The sequence below is a fragment of the Selaginella moellendorffii genome, unplaced genomic scaffold, assembly GCF_000143415.4.
Source record: "Selaginella moellendorffii unplaced genomic scaffold, v1.0 SELMOscaffold_64, whole genome shotgun sequence".
Classification (NCBI taxonomy): domain Eukaryota; kingdom Viridiplantae; phylum Streptophyta; class Lycopodiopsida; order Selaginellales; family Selaginellaceae; genus Selaginella; species Selaginella moellendorffii.
The window spans coordinates 898,537-915,403 of NW_003314325.1; the positions used below are offsets into that span (position 1 = coordinate 898,537).

Consider the following 16,867-nt stretch of genomic DNA (forward strand, 5'->3'; position numbering starts at 1 on the left):
TCTGTCTGCAGAGATGCTGAATTTTACAAGGAAATAGGAAAAAAATAAAAAAATAAAAATTGAAACTTGCGCAGCTTGATCGAATCATCAAAGACACAAGGCCATGCTTGGATTCTAGAGATCCTCTTCAAGATGTACTTGCAATGATCGGGGAGAGAGGCTTTGTGGAGAATATATTTCTGGATGAGGCTCGAGAAAGAAATTGCCAAGGATAAGGTTCTACAGGAAAAAAAAGCTGATCAAAGCTCACATTTGTGTCATATCTCTTTTTTTTTTTGTTTTTACTTGCGTTTCAGAGAAGTGCAGGTATGAATCCTTCTCACACACAAACATCTCAGTGTGATATTATCCTCAAAGAAAGATATGAGGCCGTGATAATCATGGGCAGATCGGCCGACTGCCTCATGAGAACACAACACGCTTGCGTTTTTCCTGGAGGGGAGATCGTGCACGTAAACATCACAGAGCGAGGACCTAGCTCAACCCGAACAGAAACGTTAACTGTGGAAAACCGGCAGGAATCATGTCGACCTTCGTATCAAAATTGTTGACCATGTGGCATAGGGCGTCTTCCAAATATCCAGAATACCCAACCGAGGCAAATGCGTCATTGCAACACACGCATTTCTTCTCTGGTGCCAAATCCGGATATGGCCTCTTTCACAACACCAGCATCGGCAAAAACACCAAGCATTGTCGCCCAATTCCTCCAGTTCCGGGCTCATGCCTTTTCTTTCTGTGAGCAATAGGACATTTCCGCACTTGTTGCGTTTGCCAACAGCCACGATAAAACTCAGTTCCTACACATTCCCGCAGGCATGTCAATGTTAGCAGCAGAATGGGTTTCTACGCGGAAGGAAGTGGATCCCTCCCGCGTAAAGCACATAAAGTCGGCGGTATAAGATACGCGTATCCGAATATAGGATAAAGCCTTTTTATGCAAAGAAAACGTAAACCATTAAAAAGGCTGTAATATATTTTATTTAAAACATCTCGTTTAGTTTTGTTTGAATGTATGTTGTGGCGCGCTGTTTCCTACGCGTTAGAAGCCCCGCTGCCAATGCCATCCTCACCAAGACAGTTGCTTTCCATGGATGATGCCATGGGATGCTTAAAGAATCGCAAACCTGCCTCGATCTGCCATGGCCTCCCACCGCCATAGCTATGGCGAGTCTAGGAAATGATCCTTACCCAATTAGCTCCTTGCCAGAGGCGCCATTCTGGATTTCAATCCCCGAGCGATTGAGTTGGCGGAGAAAGCGATCCGGCCAACCCAGCCTCGAGCTCCCAGGGTCAGGGATGAGCAATCGAGAGCTTGAAGCTCCCATCTTCTACGATGCATGATAGTTAGTCGCATGGAAAGTAAGAAAAACACAGATCTGTGGGCGAGGGCAAGCGCATTGACGAGAAAATTGTCTCCTGCGGCCTCGATCGTCATAGCTTCCTCACGAACCTCGTCATGGAAATGTATGGAAAGTACTGGCGCGGGGGATACGTCTTGGGAATCTTCCACAAGACGGAAGATGGAGATGTTTTCTTTGCGGCATTTGCCCAAAACGGGTAAGTTCTGGCGTTCTCCCGGCAAATGCCTCTCGATCTAATTCCGTCACATTCTTGCAGCTAATCCCGATGCAAGCTCTCGTCTTCCAGGAGATTGAATTCAAGGACGCCAGCTCCTCGAAGGGATCAAGCCCAACCACATCTCCTTTTTCACGGATGGTCAAGCTCCACCTCTCGAGCTAAGACTTACCAAAATTCTTCATAAACCGATTAAACAAAACTTTATGTTGGGCAACAAATTCCTTTAGATAGCCGGCACGAACGCCTATGATGCTGATCTACCAGCATCAACCATTCTCTCGTGAGCAGCTGAACCGTCAAAACGGAAGGTTGACCCTGGGCTTTTCGCATTGGGAGCTTTTCGAGCCCACAAGTATGCTGGCTGCATTGTCGATATGGTATGAAGTTCGTTTCAATTTCTGAAAACCATTGGACTTCACAAACTTCTAATGCGGTGAGCGTAGATGGAACACGCGGCCTTAAGATCTTCAGTCTGACGCTCTCTCAACTGGGCTATCCCCGCGTGATAATAATTATCAGCAATATTATCTGGCACATACATATCACATTACAAGTGTCATGAAATTATTGAGCGCTCTAGAGGAGTGAGATCGTAGAAATGCCACTATAGCTGATATGCTGGCTCAAAACTCACAAGGATCATAGCAAAGATTCTTCCAGCGATCGGCTTTTTTGCTGAAACATGGATGTCTAGAGGTGACTCAACAGCAAACAAAAGAAAACAACAAACGTGGTAGCCGTGTAGAGGGTATAGCTCCTACACGAAAACATGGAAGAACACACAGAAACAAAGATCTATCCCATCAGCGGCGGGGGTGCGTAGTGTGGGTTCATGTTCGCGCCTGGACCGCCATAGTCGCTGATCTCTCCAAGGGGCGGGGGCGCGCCGTAGTGTGGGTTCCTATTTGCCCCTGGAGCGTCATAGTCGCTGGTATGGACCTCTCCAAGGAGCTTCCTGCCTTTGAGAGCCTGGAAGAAAGAGAGAGAACTTCTTATAACAGGAAAGGAAAAGGAAACTTAGAAGAAGATTTCTCAACCTGGCCCTGTGCAGCCGGCAAGCTTGCATCTGTAAATCCAACTCAAAACAGTGAGAAACGAGATTGTGGAGGAAGGTAACGGAGAAATGAGATCTATATGTGCTCTCTCTACCTTTGTTTCCACTAGTAGCAAAAGCGGCAGTGATGAGCAGGCATGAGAGCAGGGCTCCGAGCACAAGCTTGCGAGAAGGAGCCATTTCTATACTAAGAGAGCCTATAGATCCAAACCAGGAGAAAAAGAATGAGAAAAACAAAGGCCAAGCTCCCGTAGATAAAGGCCGAGGAGCACAGACTCATACAAAAGCTGGCACAGACGTCGAAGGAATGCAAGTGTTGTCCACTGAGTGGCCAAGAGTTAACGTCGATACATGGTTCCGTTAGTGCATTGGATAAAACGAGTTTTTCTATGTTAATGGGAATTAACATATTTTATCAGGAGAGAGAGATCTCGACTAATATATAGCGATCATTAGATGTTGGAAGCATCGAGCAACATCGTGGGATCGCAGCAATCCTTCTTTGCGACGCTCCTGAGCCAGTCTGGAGGCTCTGGCGATCTCGATCAAACCCGGAAGATCCACTCCCGGATAGTGGACAGCGGCTACTCCAAAGACAAGTTTCTCCTCAATCTCATCATCCAGGCTTACGGAAAATGCGGCAGTGTCGGAGATGCGCGCCGTGTCTTCTCCGCGATCGATCACCCCAATCTCTTCTCATGGAACATCATGATCCAAGCATATGCCCGAAACGGGCATCTAGATGAAGCGCGTAACCTCTTTGATCGATCTCATTCCCCCGATCCAGTCGCATGGAATGAAATGATCACTGCCTATGCGCAGCTTGGCGAGATGGAGGAAGCCAAAATTTTGTTTGATCGAGTGCCAGAAAAGAGTGAAATCACCTGGACCGGGATGATAACAGCATATGCCAGAAACGGGCATCTGAACGAAGCCAGGACGGTGTTTGACGCAATGCCGATCGAGAAGAAAACCATAGCTTCGTGGACGGCAATGCTCCAGGGCTACACCCAAAACTCCCGGATCGATCAGGCCCTTGATTTCTTTCAGACGTTCCCGGCCCACAACGTGGTCTCCATCACCGCCATGGTGTCGGCGCTCACGAGCCACGGCCGTGGCGACGAGGCCGAGATGCTGTTCTTATTTATGCCCGCGAGGAATTTGCTCTCCTGGACTGTGATGATCCAGGCCTACTCCAAGCAGCAGCGCATCGATCGCGTCCGCGAGCTCTTCGAGTCGATGCCCGAGAGGGATCTCATCAGCTCCACGGCGGCGCTCCAGGCATTCTCCCGCGGTGGCGATCTCGACTCGGCCAAGCGCGTGTTTGATTCCATGCCCGAGCACAACACCATGTCGTGGGGATCAATGGTGGTGGCGCTTGCGGAGCGGCGGCGGCTCGAGGAGGCGGCGCTGCTCCTGGAAGCTATGCCTGGCGAGAAGAGCGTGGTGGGAGCAACAGCGCTATTCCAGGCGTATGCCCGGGATGGGCATCTATGCGAGGCTGAGATGATCTTCCGCGAGATGGGTGATCGCGACACCATTGCCCATAATGCGATGCTCCAGGTCTACGCGCAGCACGGCCAGATGGGCGACGCCATTGCGGAGTTTCAATCCATGGCGTGGCGAAGCTCCTCATCATGGAACGCGATGCTCTCGGCGTATGCCCAGCACGGGCATGTGGATCACGCGGCGGGTTTCTTCGCGGCTATGCCAATCAGGAGCTCTCCTGTGGCGTGGAACGCCATGATCGCGGCGTATAGACGCAACGGCAAGGACGAGCGCGCGATTTCCTCCTTCTGGGCGATGATCCTCGAGGGGATCCCGTGCGATGCGTCGACCATCGCGAGCGTTCTTGGGAGCTGCAGTCATGCGGGGAGATTTGCCGAGGCGTGGAACTTGTTCCTGGCAATGAAGAAGGACTTTGGCGTGGATCCATCACACGAGCACTACTCGTGTGTGGCGGACGTTCTCGGGAGATCTGGACTGGTGAGAGACGCCGAGGAGCTCATCAAGACAATGCCATTCGTTCCAGATGAGCGTGGCTGCGGTGGATTGCTCAATGCTTGTAGAGTTCATAGGGATTTGGAGAGAGGAGCAAAGGTGGCGATGAATGAGTTTAAAAGTGAGAGGAGCGAGCCTGTAAGTTACATGCTTCTTGCAAATTTGATTACTGCTAAGATACCAAGTTTGGCTTCTGATTCAAAATAGCTCTTTGTTTCGTTTAGCTTTTGCAAGAGACTAGAACGCAACTCCAGCGATTGCCATCGTCGTGCCTACAGCAGTTTTGTCTTGTAATTCGACTTCCTAGGTAGAGACAGACAAAGAAACTCACTTGTATCATCAATCTGATCACTGGAAAGCTTTCCAAAACAAGTATAAAAAATACGATGACTACGACTCGCTTTAGTACATTTCCTACTGCGTGTGACAAAGGTGCTACTCGTTCCAGAGTGTTGTGGCCAACCTGTTAGAAGATAAAAGAATCCCAACGAGAAAGCACAAACCTGATCAGACAGATGATAGAAAACTCTGACCAGAACTAGATCTGCTACGAACTTGCGAATGCAACTGGGGAAGCAAGCCCGTGCTTGACAAGGCTTGGACCTTCTATCCGTAGATAAAAAGCATTGATCCACTAAAAGCTTGTGGATTAAATGAATGCTACTTGGTAGTATGCACATGTAGAGCGATCAAAGATATGTAAACGTAAAAGATTAGTGCTGTGTTTCCTGGACAGAAAAAAAAAAACAAAGAGCTTCATCAGATATGAATATGTTAAAAAATACCATAGCCTCCTTGGAAACATTGTTTCAGTGCATTAGATGTCATGGCACGCGAGAATTGAAACCTCTGTATGCGATGCAATGCTAGAGCAACACCTGAAAGACCAAGCTTGAGAACGCAAGAAATTTACAACTTTAGAGCATATGTTTACCAGCAACTACAGGTATCAAGCTAAGCCAGAGGGCAAAAGGAACTGATTATCCTAGAAGAAACTATGATGTAGATGGCTCCAGCGCTGCCAAAAACTTGAAAATCCTATCAATCTTCACGAACTAAAAGCAAAACCACAAAACTTTTGACCGTATGTCAAGGAAACGGCGACAGTGGAAGAGGAAATGGTCATGATGTGTTCCAGGGCGTAACAAAACGAAAGTGGCAGAAGCAATCTCATCAGTTCCTTGCTCAATGGCTGGAACCAATCAAATCAGGAACAATGTATAGATAGTCTACGTTTTGGCATTTCAGATGCCCAGCAGCCTCAGTATGTAACTATAGGAAGAGCGACCCAGTTGTCAGCACTGGGTATTTGCTCGACACACCACTGGAGGAGCTAAGATCTTCTAAAGAATATGCTTCCACATCCACATTACCTGTTGTGATCCTGTTAATCCAGGGGAAGCATCTGAGACGTTATCCATTTGGGCGGTAATTTGAATATAAATGTTTTAGATGCCAACTCCTTGTGACAAGAGGTTGAGAGCAAGTATGTTAACGATATGAGACTTATATTATTATTTGCTGAGTTGTGCTAATGTATTTTAATGTAATTTATGTTTTTTTGTATAATTTTTTATTTCTATTTGTTGGGTATATCCTTCTTTTTCCATGAGTTCTTTTAATCCTTTTTTGACTGTAATCAATATTGAAGTCTCCTGAATATCCTAAATTATTTTGTACATGTCTTTGTAATTGATTTTCAAATTATTTTATGTTTTTGTTCTTGGTTTTCGGTGCATATTTGCAATTTATATATTCATCTTATTCTAGTTAATCTTGATGTGTTTGTATTTTTTGGATTGGTGTGTATTCTTTATAATATTATTTGCAATATACAGTGGCTGATTATGAATTGTAAAATATAATTGCAGTGTTGTACAAGCTTCTTATATGCATGATGTATTTATAGAATCTATCAAGACAAAAACCTTCAATAATCATATCCATTCAAGCACTGGACGAAGACATAACTTTCCCTATTACATTCTCTAATGACATGACTTGGTGATGGGTGGTGGCATTGGCTTTTTCTATTCATTTTAACAATATATTCTTGCCACAAATAGGGATCACTGGCACCAATATGGTGAAATTCTTGCAGCTGCCCCAGACAGATTTCAAAAAAGTATGGAATGATTTTGGTCAAAACTTCTATTTGTTCTTCTTGATTCTAAGTGGCAAGCCTTTCTTGAATTCAAGGAATTTCTTGCTACGATGCAAGTTTTTATTTGGTTATCTACCAGCCTCTACTGGGGGCAGATCATGTCCACAAGCCTGGGGAAATGAGATTCCCAATGGAGAGTACGGTAGGACCAACACTTCTGGCAATTATTGCAGGATTGGAGCAAGAGAGGAGTTACAAGGAATTTAACTTAAATACACTAATCAAAACCAATCATAGTAGAGACATCACCAGTTAAATATAGGACAATTCAGATCATGTTAAGATCTACAACTTTGATTTAACTAATATCAACAATCTATATTTTACAGAGTTAAATTTAATAGGATTTAACATGAATGAGCCTATATGTTTTTAATGTAGAAGTTAAATTTTTCATGAATGAAACTCTAAATTTCAAGATGGTAGGTCTTTCCTCGTGTTCTTGCTTGGATTTGTAAAACAAGATTATGCTTATCAGGAAGAAAATATTGGAAAGAGGAGTTAGGAGAATTTAGAGTTACTTACCTTCTATGTAGTGTAAGAGATCTCCTAAGGTTTTTATGGCACAATAACATGTTTGTGGTCTTGGCTATAAGCAACAGGAAATTAAAGATTGGTCTGTAAGCAACTAAACTTTTTATTTTACTTTAATCATTTAGGGTATTTACTAGTGTTTAGATGTGTTTTCATAACCACACCAACTTCACACTTACTTTACATGTTTAGTCCCACTTCAGACACCTAAAAGTACTATTAATGTACCAACCTTTTATGCTAAGGTTATATTTTTTTTTGTGATCTCATTGGTAATCCAAGATCACATGTATCACAATCCCATCTTTCCAAGATTAAATCATCCATCCATGAGTGGTCATCCCATGACCACACTTTAGCATCTTTAAAATACCTTAAGATATAAGGAACACCATCCCCAATTCCTTTTTTTAATTTCCATTAAATCCCTTTTTGTCCATAGTAATGTTCACAAATACCACCACTAGACTAAAGCCCAAAGGCCCATCCACTAAATTCTACTAACCTTTAGGACATCTTCACTATATAACTATACCTTTATTCACTAAGGAAGAAGACCACTCCTCTTCCTTTTTATGGTCCAAAATTTGGTTTGAGATAGAACCCAAGATAAAGCTTGAGATGGGAGTTTAAGATCAAGTTCGAGATAAAGTCCAAAATTAGGTCCAAGATTGAGTTTGAGATTGAGTTTGACTTTGACTTTAAGTCCGAGACTGAGTTTGAGTCAATCTGAGACCAAATCTAAGACTAAATCCAAGACCCAGTCTAAGTTTGAGTTTAAGATTAATCTAAGGGTGAAAGCCCAAAGTAGTCTTCTCCCAAACCCTAAGAAGTTTGGCAAATCCTTGTAAGATGGAAGAAAACCACACTCACATGATGGATGATAATATAACCAGTGGGGAGTCTAATGCTAAAGTGAACATAGATGGATATATGTGTAACGCTCCTGAGTTTGGACTTCCCGGGAGGTCACCCAGCCCAGTACTATTCAAACCCAAGGATGCTTAACCCCAAATATCCCAAGACCCTTAACCGATTGGAAAAGGGGGTGCACTCTTGTTCATGGGCCCTTTCCCTCTATATTTGAACCCTATGGATCGTCTCTCAAGTCGTTCCCTTTGGTTGCTTACAATATGAAGTGATTTGGTGGTGTTTAGCAAATATAATAAGCTATCATTGATGATATTAAGGGATTAGTTTTAATACATAAGGGTTCTTGTTACTAACTAGTGCAAAACATAATGAGATGAGAACTCTTTACTAGGCTAAGTATTTGTATAACATATATTCATATTCTAGATGCAAATTGGCAGAAGCTGGATCCTAGGAGCTAAAATACCATCTTCATGGGCTATCATGCTCATTCTAAGACTTACCACCTTCATGATCTTGCTCTCAAAAAGCTCATAGTTACTTAAGATGTTTCTTTCAATGAGCAAGAACTCTATCACCATATTCAAAGTGTTAACTTCCTCTAGTTCTAATGTGGTGGACTTGTCCCTCGTCTTGGATGAGGAGCTCATCCAACAAGCACAAGCAGTTCAAAGTTAGCTTGTTCCAAGAGGAGCAACACCTCCTCCACTTGGCAGTGGCATGACTTCCCCACCAACTTTGCTGCTAGTCATGATTAGAGGCTCTTCTAGCTTGCCTCCTCTAGATCCTCTCTTGACACCACCACCTCATCAAGAGATTAAGGCTGTTACACATTCAAGACATATGAACAAGTAAATGCTCAAAGCTCTTGAGTCATTTGCTCAAGCTCTATGCATTCTACTAGGCCATGAGCTCCATTGCTAAGCCTCATGGCTACCAAGTTATTCATTCCAATCCTAATGCCTTACAGTGGCAAGTGGCTATGCATGATGAGTATGACTCATTGATCATGAATGGAACTTGGATGTTGGTCTCCCTCCTAGCAAGAAGGCAATTACAGCCAAGTGGCTCTTCAAAAAGAAATACCAAGCTGATGGTAGTGTCAAGTTGATGGAGCTCTAGGTCAAGCTCAACTGCAAGGCCCATCAAAAGACAAATGGTTTTTAGCTCATAGTAATCAACTCCCTATATTTGTGAGAAGCTATAAGCTATGAAGCATGCCTTGTAGCGCTCAATATGATCTCAACGGTGATCTTCAGGAGGAAGTACAAGTAAAGCCTAATGAGGTAGAAAACCATTAATCTTAGTGTACCATGTGTAAGTAGTAGATGAGATGCTCCTGATTGGGATGTACAAACCTAGGAGGTTGGGTGGAGGTGTAGACTGATAAGAATCTCTACATATATCGAGATGGCCAAGGATTTCTATTCTTAGCCTTATATGTGGATTAGCCTCCAATAAGATGTGGCTCATCAACTAGATTAAGATTTATCTCTCTGCTAAATTTGAGATGACTAATCTGGTAAGACTTATCTCTCTGCTAAATTTGAGATGACTAATCTGGGAGATTTGCACTATTGCTTCAGAATTCAAGTCTACTGAGATAGGCAACATGGAGTATTTGAGCTCTCTAAAGAGAAATACATCCACAACATTCTCCAAAGGTGCTTTATGCTTAATGCTAACTCAGTGGCTACTCCCATGGAAGCAGGCTCCTTTAACTCGACATCAACTCTAGATGACACTCCCAAGGAGGAGAACACAACACTATACTGTTCAATGGTTGAGAGCCTCATCTACTTGATAGCCTTGACTAAGCTTGACCTCGCATCCAGTATGGGAGCAATCTCAAAGTTCTTGGACAACCTTCATCACCACATTGGGCTGATATGAAGTAGATCATAAGGTATGTGAGTGGTACAAGGAACTACACACTGAAATATGTAAGAGGAAATGGAGACAACGGTCTGGTGGGATATATAGACACAAACTAGGCAAGAGATCTAGATGATAGAAGATCTACCTCAGGGTATGTCTTCATGTACAACCATAATGTGGTTAATTGGTGTTGTAAGAGGCAGCAGGAGGCAGACAGGTCAAACAATGACAGAGTGTTCACCCCTACGAGAATCTCTCCATGTAATGACATATCCAGTTGCTCCAGCTCCTTAAGCATGCCCAATGTTTTGGGAAGCTCACTAGTGATGTTGTTGTGTGACAAGTTGAGGTACTGAAGGCCAATTGGAAGCTCTCCACATAAAAATTGGATGACAAGTCAAGCAATGTAGTTGTCCCAAAGAAACATTCATATCCCGTGTACTGTCCTTTGACTTGCAAGAACAAGTCACATCCACCACTTGCAGCTGTGTTATTTATCATATCTGGCAAAAATCCTTTAAATTGGATGCCTCCCAACTTAGCTGGTGAAAGTTGACGAGAATCTCACCACTGAAATTATTTCTTCTCAGACCAATTAACTCCAACAAAGTGTTGGTGCCAAATGGAAGTAATGGGAATTTCCCTCCAAAATTATTCCATGGCCAATGACAAAATCTCCAACACTTGAAACCAATGTCCATGGATATAGTTATTTCCAAGCTTTAGCTGCTCTAGCTTTGTGCAGTTTTCAAAGTGAACGTGGAATGCTTCCAATGAGCTTGAAGTTTGAACGTGTGGTTAAGCTACACAATCACATTTTCAACCTGGGACACCCCTGATTCAAGTGAAGTCATATCCTAAATAAAAGAGCCTATAATGTAATGTAATGTCTCTTTGTATTGCCAGTAGACAAGTATATTATGTGGGTGTTGGAGGAGCTGAGGTGGAGTCTAGTTAAGAGTCCCTGTCTGGTGCAGGCGGGCGACTGCTCTGCATATGTTTGGCTTGACTTGCTTTGCTTGGCACCACAATGAGCATTGTGGTTGAAATAATTATTAATTTAAACCTTTGTTCTTAAGAGTCAAATGGTCAACTCTAAATCCAAAATGCTTCTTGGTCCAAGAGGGCATTGCCATTGACGCAGAGGAGTTTGGGGCTCTTGTGTCAAGATGTGGCAGATCCAATGCCCTGGAAGCAGGCAAGCGCTTGCACGCAGCTGCGATTCCATGGGCGCCAGGATCGATAATCTTCTCGTGGAGATGTATGGCAAATTGCGCACGACGCCATTGCCGACAAGAACGTCTTCTCTTGGGGATCGTGGCCTAATGCTAGCAGGGATGAGAGATTTAAGGTTCTTGGGGAGATGTGCATGGAGGGAGTGAAACCGGACAAGGTGGCGTTCCTTAGCCTGGTGAGGTCTTGCTTGACGCTGGAGCATGGCAACCTTGTTCGATCGCTCCTCGAGGAGTGTGGCCTTAGGGATTTGCAGATTGCCACAGAGCTTCTGAGGATGTATGGATCACTGCAGGAAGGCCGAGTGGCTGGAAAGGATTTCGAGAGTCTTGGACAGAAAGATCTGGTGGCCTGGAACGTGATGTCATGCCCAGTGCGGGCAATGCTAAAAAGCATTTGCAATTTACGAGAGGATGCCTTTGAAAGCGGACAAAGTCACCTACACGACGCTTCTTTCATGCTGTGACGATCTGGGCGATGGAGAAGAGATCCATGCTTGTAGTGAGGGATGGGACCGAATGGAACGTTGCCATGTCCACTGCATTGGTGCGCTGCTACGGTCGCTGCGGAAATCCAGAGAAAGCAGTGGCTGTGTTTGAGAATTTCTCAGGGAACAAGGACGTAGGGCTGTGGACTGCGATGATCCTCTGCGTCGCTCAGAACCAAAATATCACTGAAGCCATTCAAGTTTTCGAACAGCAAGGTTTTCGAGCAAGCAACTTTCCGCTGGTTGCTCTGCTCCAGGGATTGTCGAGCTCTTCGAAGTCTGGGTTTAGCACAAGCATGATAAACACGATCAGCTCGAGAGCCATGGAGTTTCTGTGTTCTACTGGGGGAGATGTTTCGACCACGGACGATTTAGGTGTTGCCACAGCACTGGTGAAATGCTTTGGAAGTCACAGGAGAATCAATGAAACTGAGGTGTTTGAGAGATTTTGACACTATAGGTTCGACTTGGTGCTCTGGAACGCCATGGTATGGGCTTATGCCGATCCCGAAGAAGCTCTGTTCGTGCTGAAAATGATGGATCTGGAAGGTGATAAGGATGATACGTTCACGTTCGCGACTGTTTTAACTGCGTGTGCTACCAGTTGCGAGCATGCATTGCTACAAACGAACTTTCTTCACGATCGAGCGACCAGTTTGGGGCTTGGATCCGATCCAGTTGTGGTAGCAGCAGTTATCAACTCGTACTCCAAGTCCCAGAGGCTCGGGCTTGCGAGGAGCACTTTCGAAGGACTTGCGACGGACAAACGAGATGCAGTGGTACGCACGATCAGGTCACATCCAAGGCGCTCTGGAGATCTTCTCCAAGATGGATCATCCGGACAAGATCACAATCGCGCAGGTGCTGGATGCCTACACGGATCTGGCATGCCTCAGCCAGTGCAAGGCCGCTCATCGCGATTTCGTGTCGCCAAACCAAGAGCTCGAGTCGGAGAAAATGGTGGCCAACGCTCTTGTAAACATGTACACGAAGTGTGGAAGCCTGGAAGAGGCCAGGAGAGTTTTCGACAGGATGAGCTTGCAGTCCAGGAACATCGTCTCGTGGACTGCCATGATCTCGGCTTACGCCCAGCACGGCCGGAGCTCCGAGTCGATGGAGCTGTTCCAGAGGATGCAGCAGCAAGGAGTGGAGCCGAATCAAGTGACTTTCATCAGTATCTTGAGCTATTGCAGCCACTCGGGCTTGATCGATCAAGCAGCGTGCTGTTTCTACAGCATGGAGCAAGATCACAGCTTGGTGGCGTCCCAGATTGAATTGCTTTTGAAACTGAATGGAATCAAAGCCGCTTTCTAAGGGGCAAGTCTTATGGTTTATATTCATACCATAGGTGATTCATTTATTTCGTCGTTTATTTTTCCACCCAGTCAAGCACGAATGAAATCGTTTACCTGGACACTAATGGGGCTCCGTACATAATGGACGCCATCTGACCAAGTGATGGATCCAAAAGCATAGTGCCCCACTGAACGAACTATTCGAGCAGCCTCAAACGTGATCTCATAAGACAGCTTTGTCACGGAACTGTTGAAATGGAGAATGTCCGGTTTGACTGTAACTCTGACGCTATGCGGCTCTTCCACGATTGCCCTGTAACTTGAGCATGGTGTCCCTACGTTTGTCACAACTCTTCTCACTGTTTTGGCTCCCACCAGATTGGAGATTGTTATCGAGGGATAGTTCAGCTCAGTGGCTGCTAGAGTCTGAGACGAGCATTTGGAGTGTTCAATCTTGCAAATGCTGCCCAGACTGCAGCAGAAGAGAGCATAGTCTTGAGGAGTGGTAACGTAAACAAGGCCTGGATCTGCTGCTTTGGTTGGATTGATGTGTCCGGCACCATATCCGAAGGGGTTGGAATAACTTAGTGTGAAACTATCAGTTATTATATCCCTTGTGTTGTCCATGTTCCAAGCTGCAACCGTGATACTTCAGGACAGAACTTGCAAAACCCACATACCTGTTGTCATAATTGCAGACTTGATTGCGGAGGGGCTCCAATCTGGATGCAAGGATTTAAGCAAAGCCGCAACACCGGAAACGTGAGGACAGGACATGGACGTGCCACTCATCGCTCCAAAACTCTTTGCTGAGCTGCTTGAATGGTTTTTTGGAGGAATAGCAGCGATTATGTCAACGCCAGGAGCAATGATATCAGGCTGCAATGCCGGTGATATATCAGATGTTTGAATTTGGAAACCAAATGACTCACAAACCTTTAGAATATCAGGAGAAATTGGGTTTGGTCCCCTGGCTGAGAAGGTTGCAACAGCAGGGGCTGGTCCAATCCCGGTCACAGTTTCAGGTGGATGGATATAGATCGTTGACGATCTGCAATTGAGGTAGGCAAGTTCAAATGATGAAGATAAACAAGATCGATCTGGCTTACTTCTCATGTGATCTGTGACCTAAGAGCTGCACACCGCATGCACTGGAACTACAAATATAGGGAGCGACAAGCTTCCTGTTATCGATCTGACTGTATCGGTGATTATAATTCCGGTGGCTCCAGCCTTTTCGATAGCATCCATGTCCACGGGAAGCTCGGCGCTGGAAGCAAAGCAAAGGACATACTTCCCTCTCAGGGTGGTACCATTCAATCTCGCTTCTGTGCAATAGCTGCAGAGAATTCACCTCATCAGAGAGATACTAGTGTCCGAATGTATGCATACCCATCCTCTCCAGAGGCAATTCTATGCAATCCAACTTCAGAACCGGTCCGGTGCTGTGATGGCGTTGCCTGTCCAAAAACTTCAAAAATGAAGGTTCATACAGCCATTTTGCAAACCTGGCAAGAGGTAGCATTGTCGGGAAGAACGATCTTTGCATGGAAACCCCGGTCAATAGTGCTTGCTCCCACACTCAGAATCCAGGGAGCAGTGTTAATGATTGTGGACGGATATGGTCCCGAATTGCCACCACTTGCCACAACCAAAATCCCATTCTGGACTGCATGAAATGCGGCAATTGCAATGCCATCCGTGTTGTAGTCGTACGTATTTTCCATGCCTGCAGAAATGGACAGGATGTCGACTCCGTCATAAATTGCGTAGTCGATTGCAGAAATAATGTCTGCTTCTAAGCTGCTACTCTCTTCATAGAATTTGTACATTGCAAGCCTGGCCATTGGTGCTCCACCACGAGCTATTCCGCTGCCAAATTCATCATCGCTGGCTCCGTAAACGAGCCTGCCTACAGCGGTCGACGATGTATGCGTGCCGTGAGAGTTTTTGTCCCTGGGTGATCTGTAATCCTCCACGCTAGGATCCACACTTTGGTCGAAATATCGAGCTCCTATAAGTTTCCTGCATTCATGCAGTTAAAACACATGAAACGGCTATACTTCCAAGTTCCAAGCCACTCGGAGGTCCCAACAACGAACCTATTACAGTTTGAAGCCGTGAAGTTCTCGCCTATTTGACATATTCCCTTCCATCTTGTGGGAACTGCTGGCATTGATTTGTCATTGAAACTCTCAGCTTCAGGCCATACACCTGCAGAAAAGTTCCGAAATTTTGGTATCTGCTGCACACTAGAATGTGAAACTTAACAAACACCTGAATCCACAACCCCAACAATTACGTCCACTCCGAAGCCAGATTCTTGCAAAATGCCTTTGGGCTTCATGACATCCAGTCCAAGGAAGTCCCAGCTGTGAGTTGTATGCAGCTTCACCTTTTTGCTGCGGAACACAGACACAACTCCAGGCATCTCTGTTGCAGAAGTATTAGCCTGAAAACTGAGAGCACAGCCACTTACTGGACAAAGCTTTTGCATGCTTTGGATTCATATCTGCTGCGAAACCGCTGAATCCATGCCGGTAGCTGTACAAGATAGCACCTTTTGCCAAATCTTCACTTCCCAACACACTGGCCAGCGTTTCGTGATGGGATTTCGTTACCAGTTCGTGGTCTTCGACGATTTTCTTCCCCATGTAGACTATATAAACCTACGATGGCACCAGTTAGCGACCGATGTAGACTCAATAAAATACTTACCTCTCCCATCGAGCACTGGATTTGAGCCAGAAGAATAAGAAAAGCGGTTAGTGGTGCCATTCTTCAGGAGTGCAATGCAATGGAAAATCCCTAGCTGCTTTCCGAGCATACCCGGGGTTTGATATAGAGGCGACACCAGTCAGCATTCTGATCAGATGTACTGTGTGGGCCTTCACGCGCTCAATTTTTCTTTAGTCGCGATGTTGATCTGGCTGGCCCATCCGACCACTAGTAGTGGACCCGCAAACAGCCAATGGGGTTGTGTGTATCCCCCGTGAAAAGAAAATTCGAGAAGCACATTAGGCTTCGTCCATCGATGATCCTGCATGTAAAAACATTCTCTTTACAAAGAAAGTCGATGAACAAGAAATTAGCCAACCTTTTAAAAAGAACTTTAGATCTTACTGGTGTAGTGACCACGAGCGAAGTTATTCGCAGCGTCTTCCTTGCCACTGATGAACTGCTCCGGGTGGAAGAGCTGCCTGTAGGTACCAGTGCGAACCTCATCGTAGTGCGGATAGGAGAATATGTGTCACTTCAACCCTGGAGCCTTTACTTTTGAGATACTTGTGGTGATTAGATCCATATGTATGCAAGCCTGAGGTGGTGAATCTGCTGTTTATGAGGCGGTATGTGGCACTGGCTTTAAACTTAGTGTGGTACTGGTATGAGTATGCTGATGCGAGAATGACGCCTAGAAATTCAGCCGCAAACAGACTCTACAATTAAGATATCAGGCCGAGGCAGGTTGCAAAGTGCTGAAAGACAGTTCTAGGACAAATAATGCTGCTGCCAAGCAGGCCAGCATTTCATTGTTTCTACATCTTCACATCAAATGCCCGTCTAACTATCACTTAGTCAGATATCATCGTCGGGAGCACGCAAAAATGCGGCCACATAGCTCTTTTGAGATTTTAGGTGAAGTAAAAAAAAATTCAAAAAACTATTACTTGCATGATGAAGTTAGCCATGCCCAGGGCCAGCGGCCCATTTGGAGGTACCCAGACGAGCACACTTAACTCTTGCCCGAATTTCACCTCTTTATACTG

The 16,867-nt window shown here is 45.1% G+C and overlaps 1 protein-coding gene and 1 pseudogene across 1 annotated transcript; one reads left to right on the forward strand and one right to left on the reverse strand.

The window, feature by feature from the left end:
* Positions 1 to 3,091: 3,091 nt before the first annotated feature.
* On the forward strand, positions 3,092 to 4,843 carry LOC9648753 (pentatricopeptide repeat-containing protein At4g02750). Its single transcript, XM_002984782.2, has one exon. The coding sequence runs from the start codon at positions 3,092 to 3,094 to the stop codon at positions 4,841 to 4,843; it is 1,752 nt and encodes a 583-aa protein (XP_002984828.2).
* Positions 4,844 to 13,132: 8,289 nt separating this feature from the next.
* On the reverse strand, positions 13,133 to 15,903 carry LOC9648755 (annotated as a pseudogene).
* Between the last annotated feature and the right edge of the window lie 964 nt (positions 15,904 to 16,867).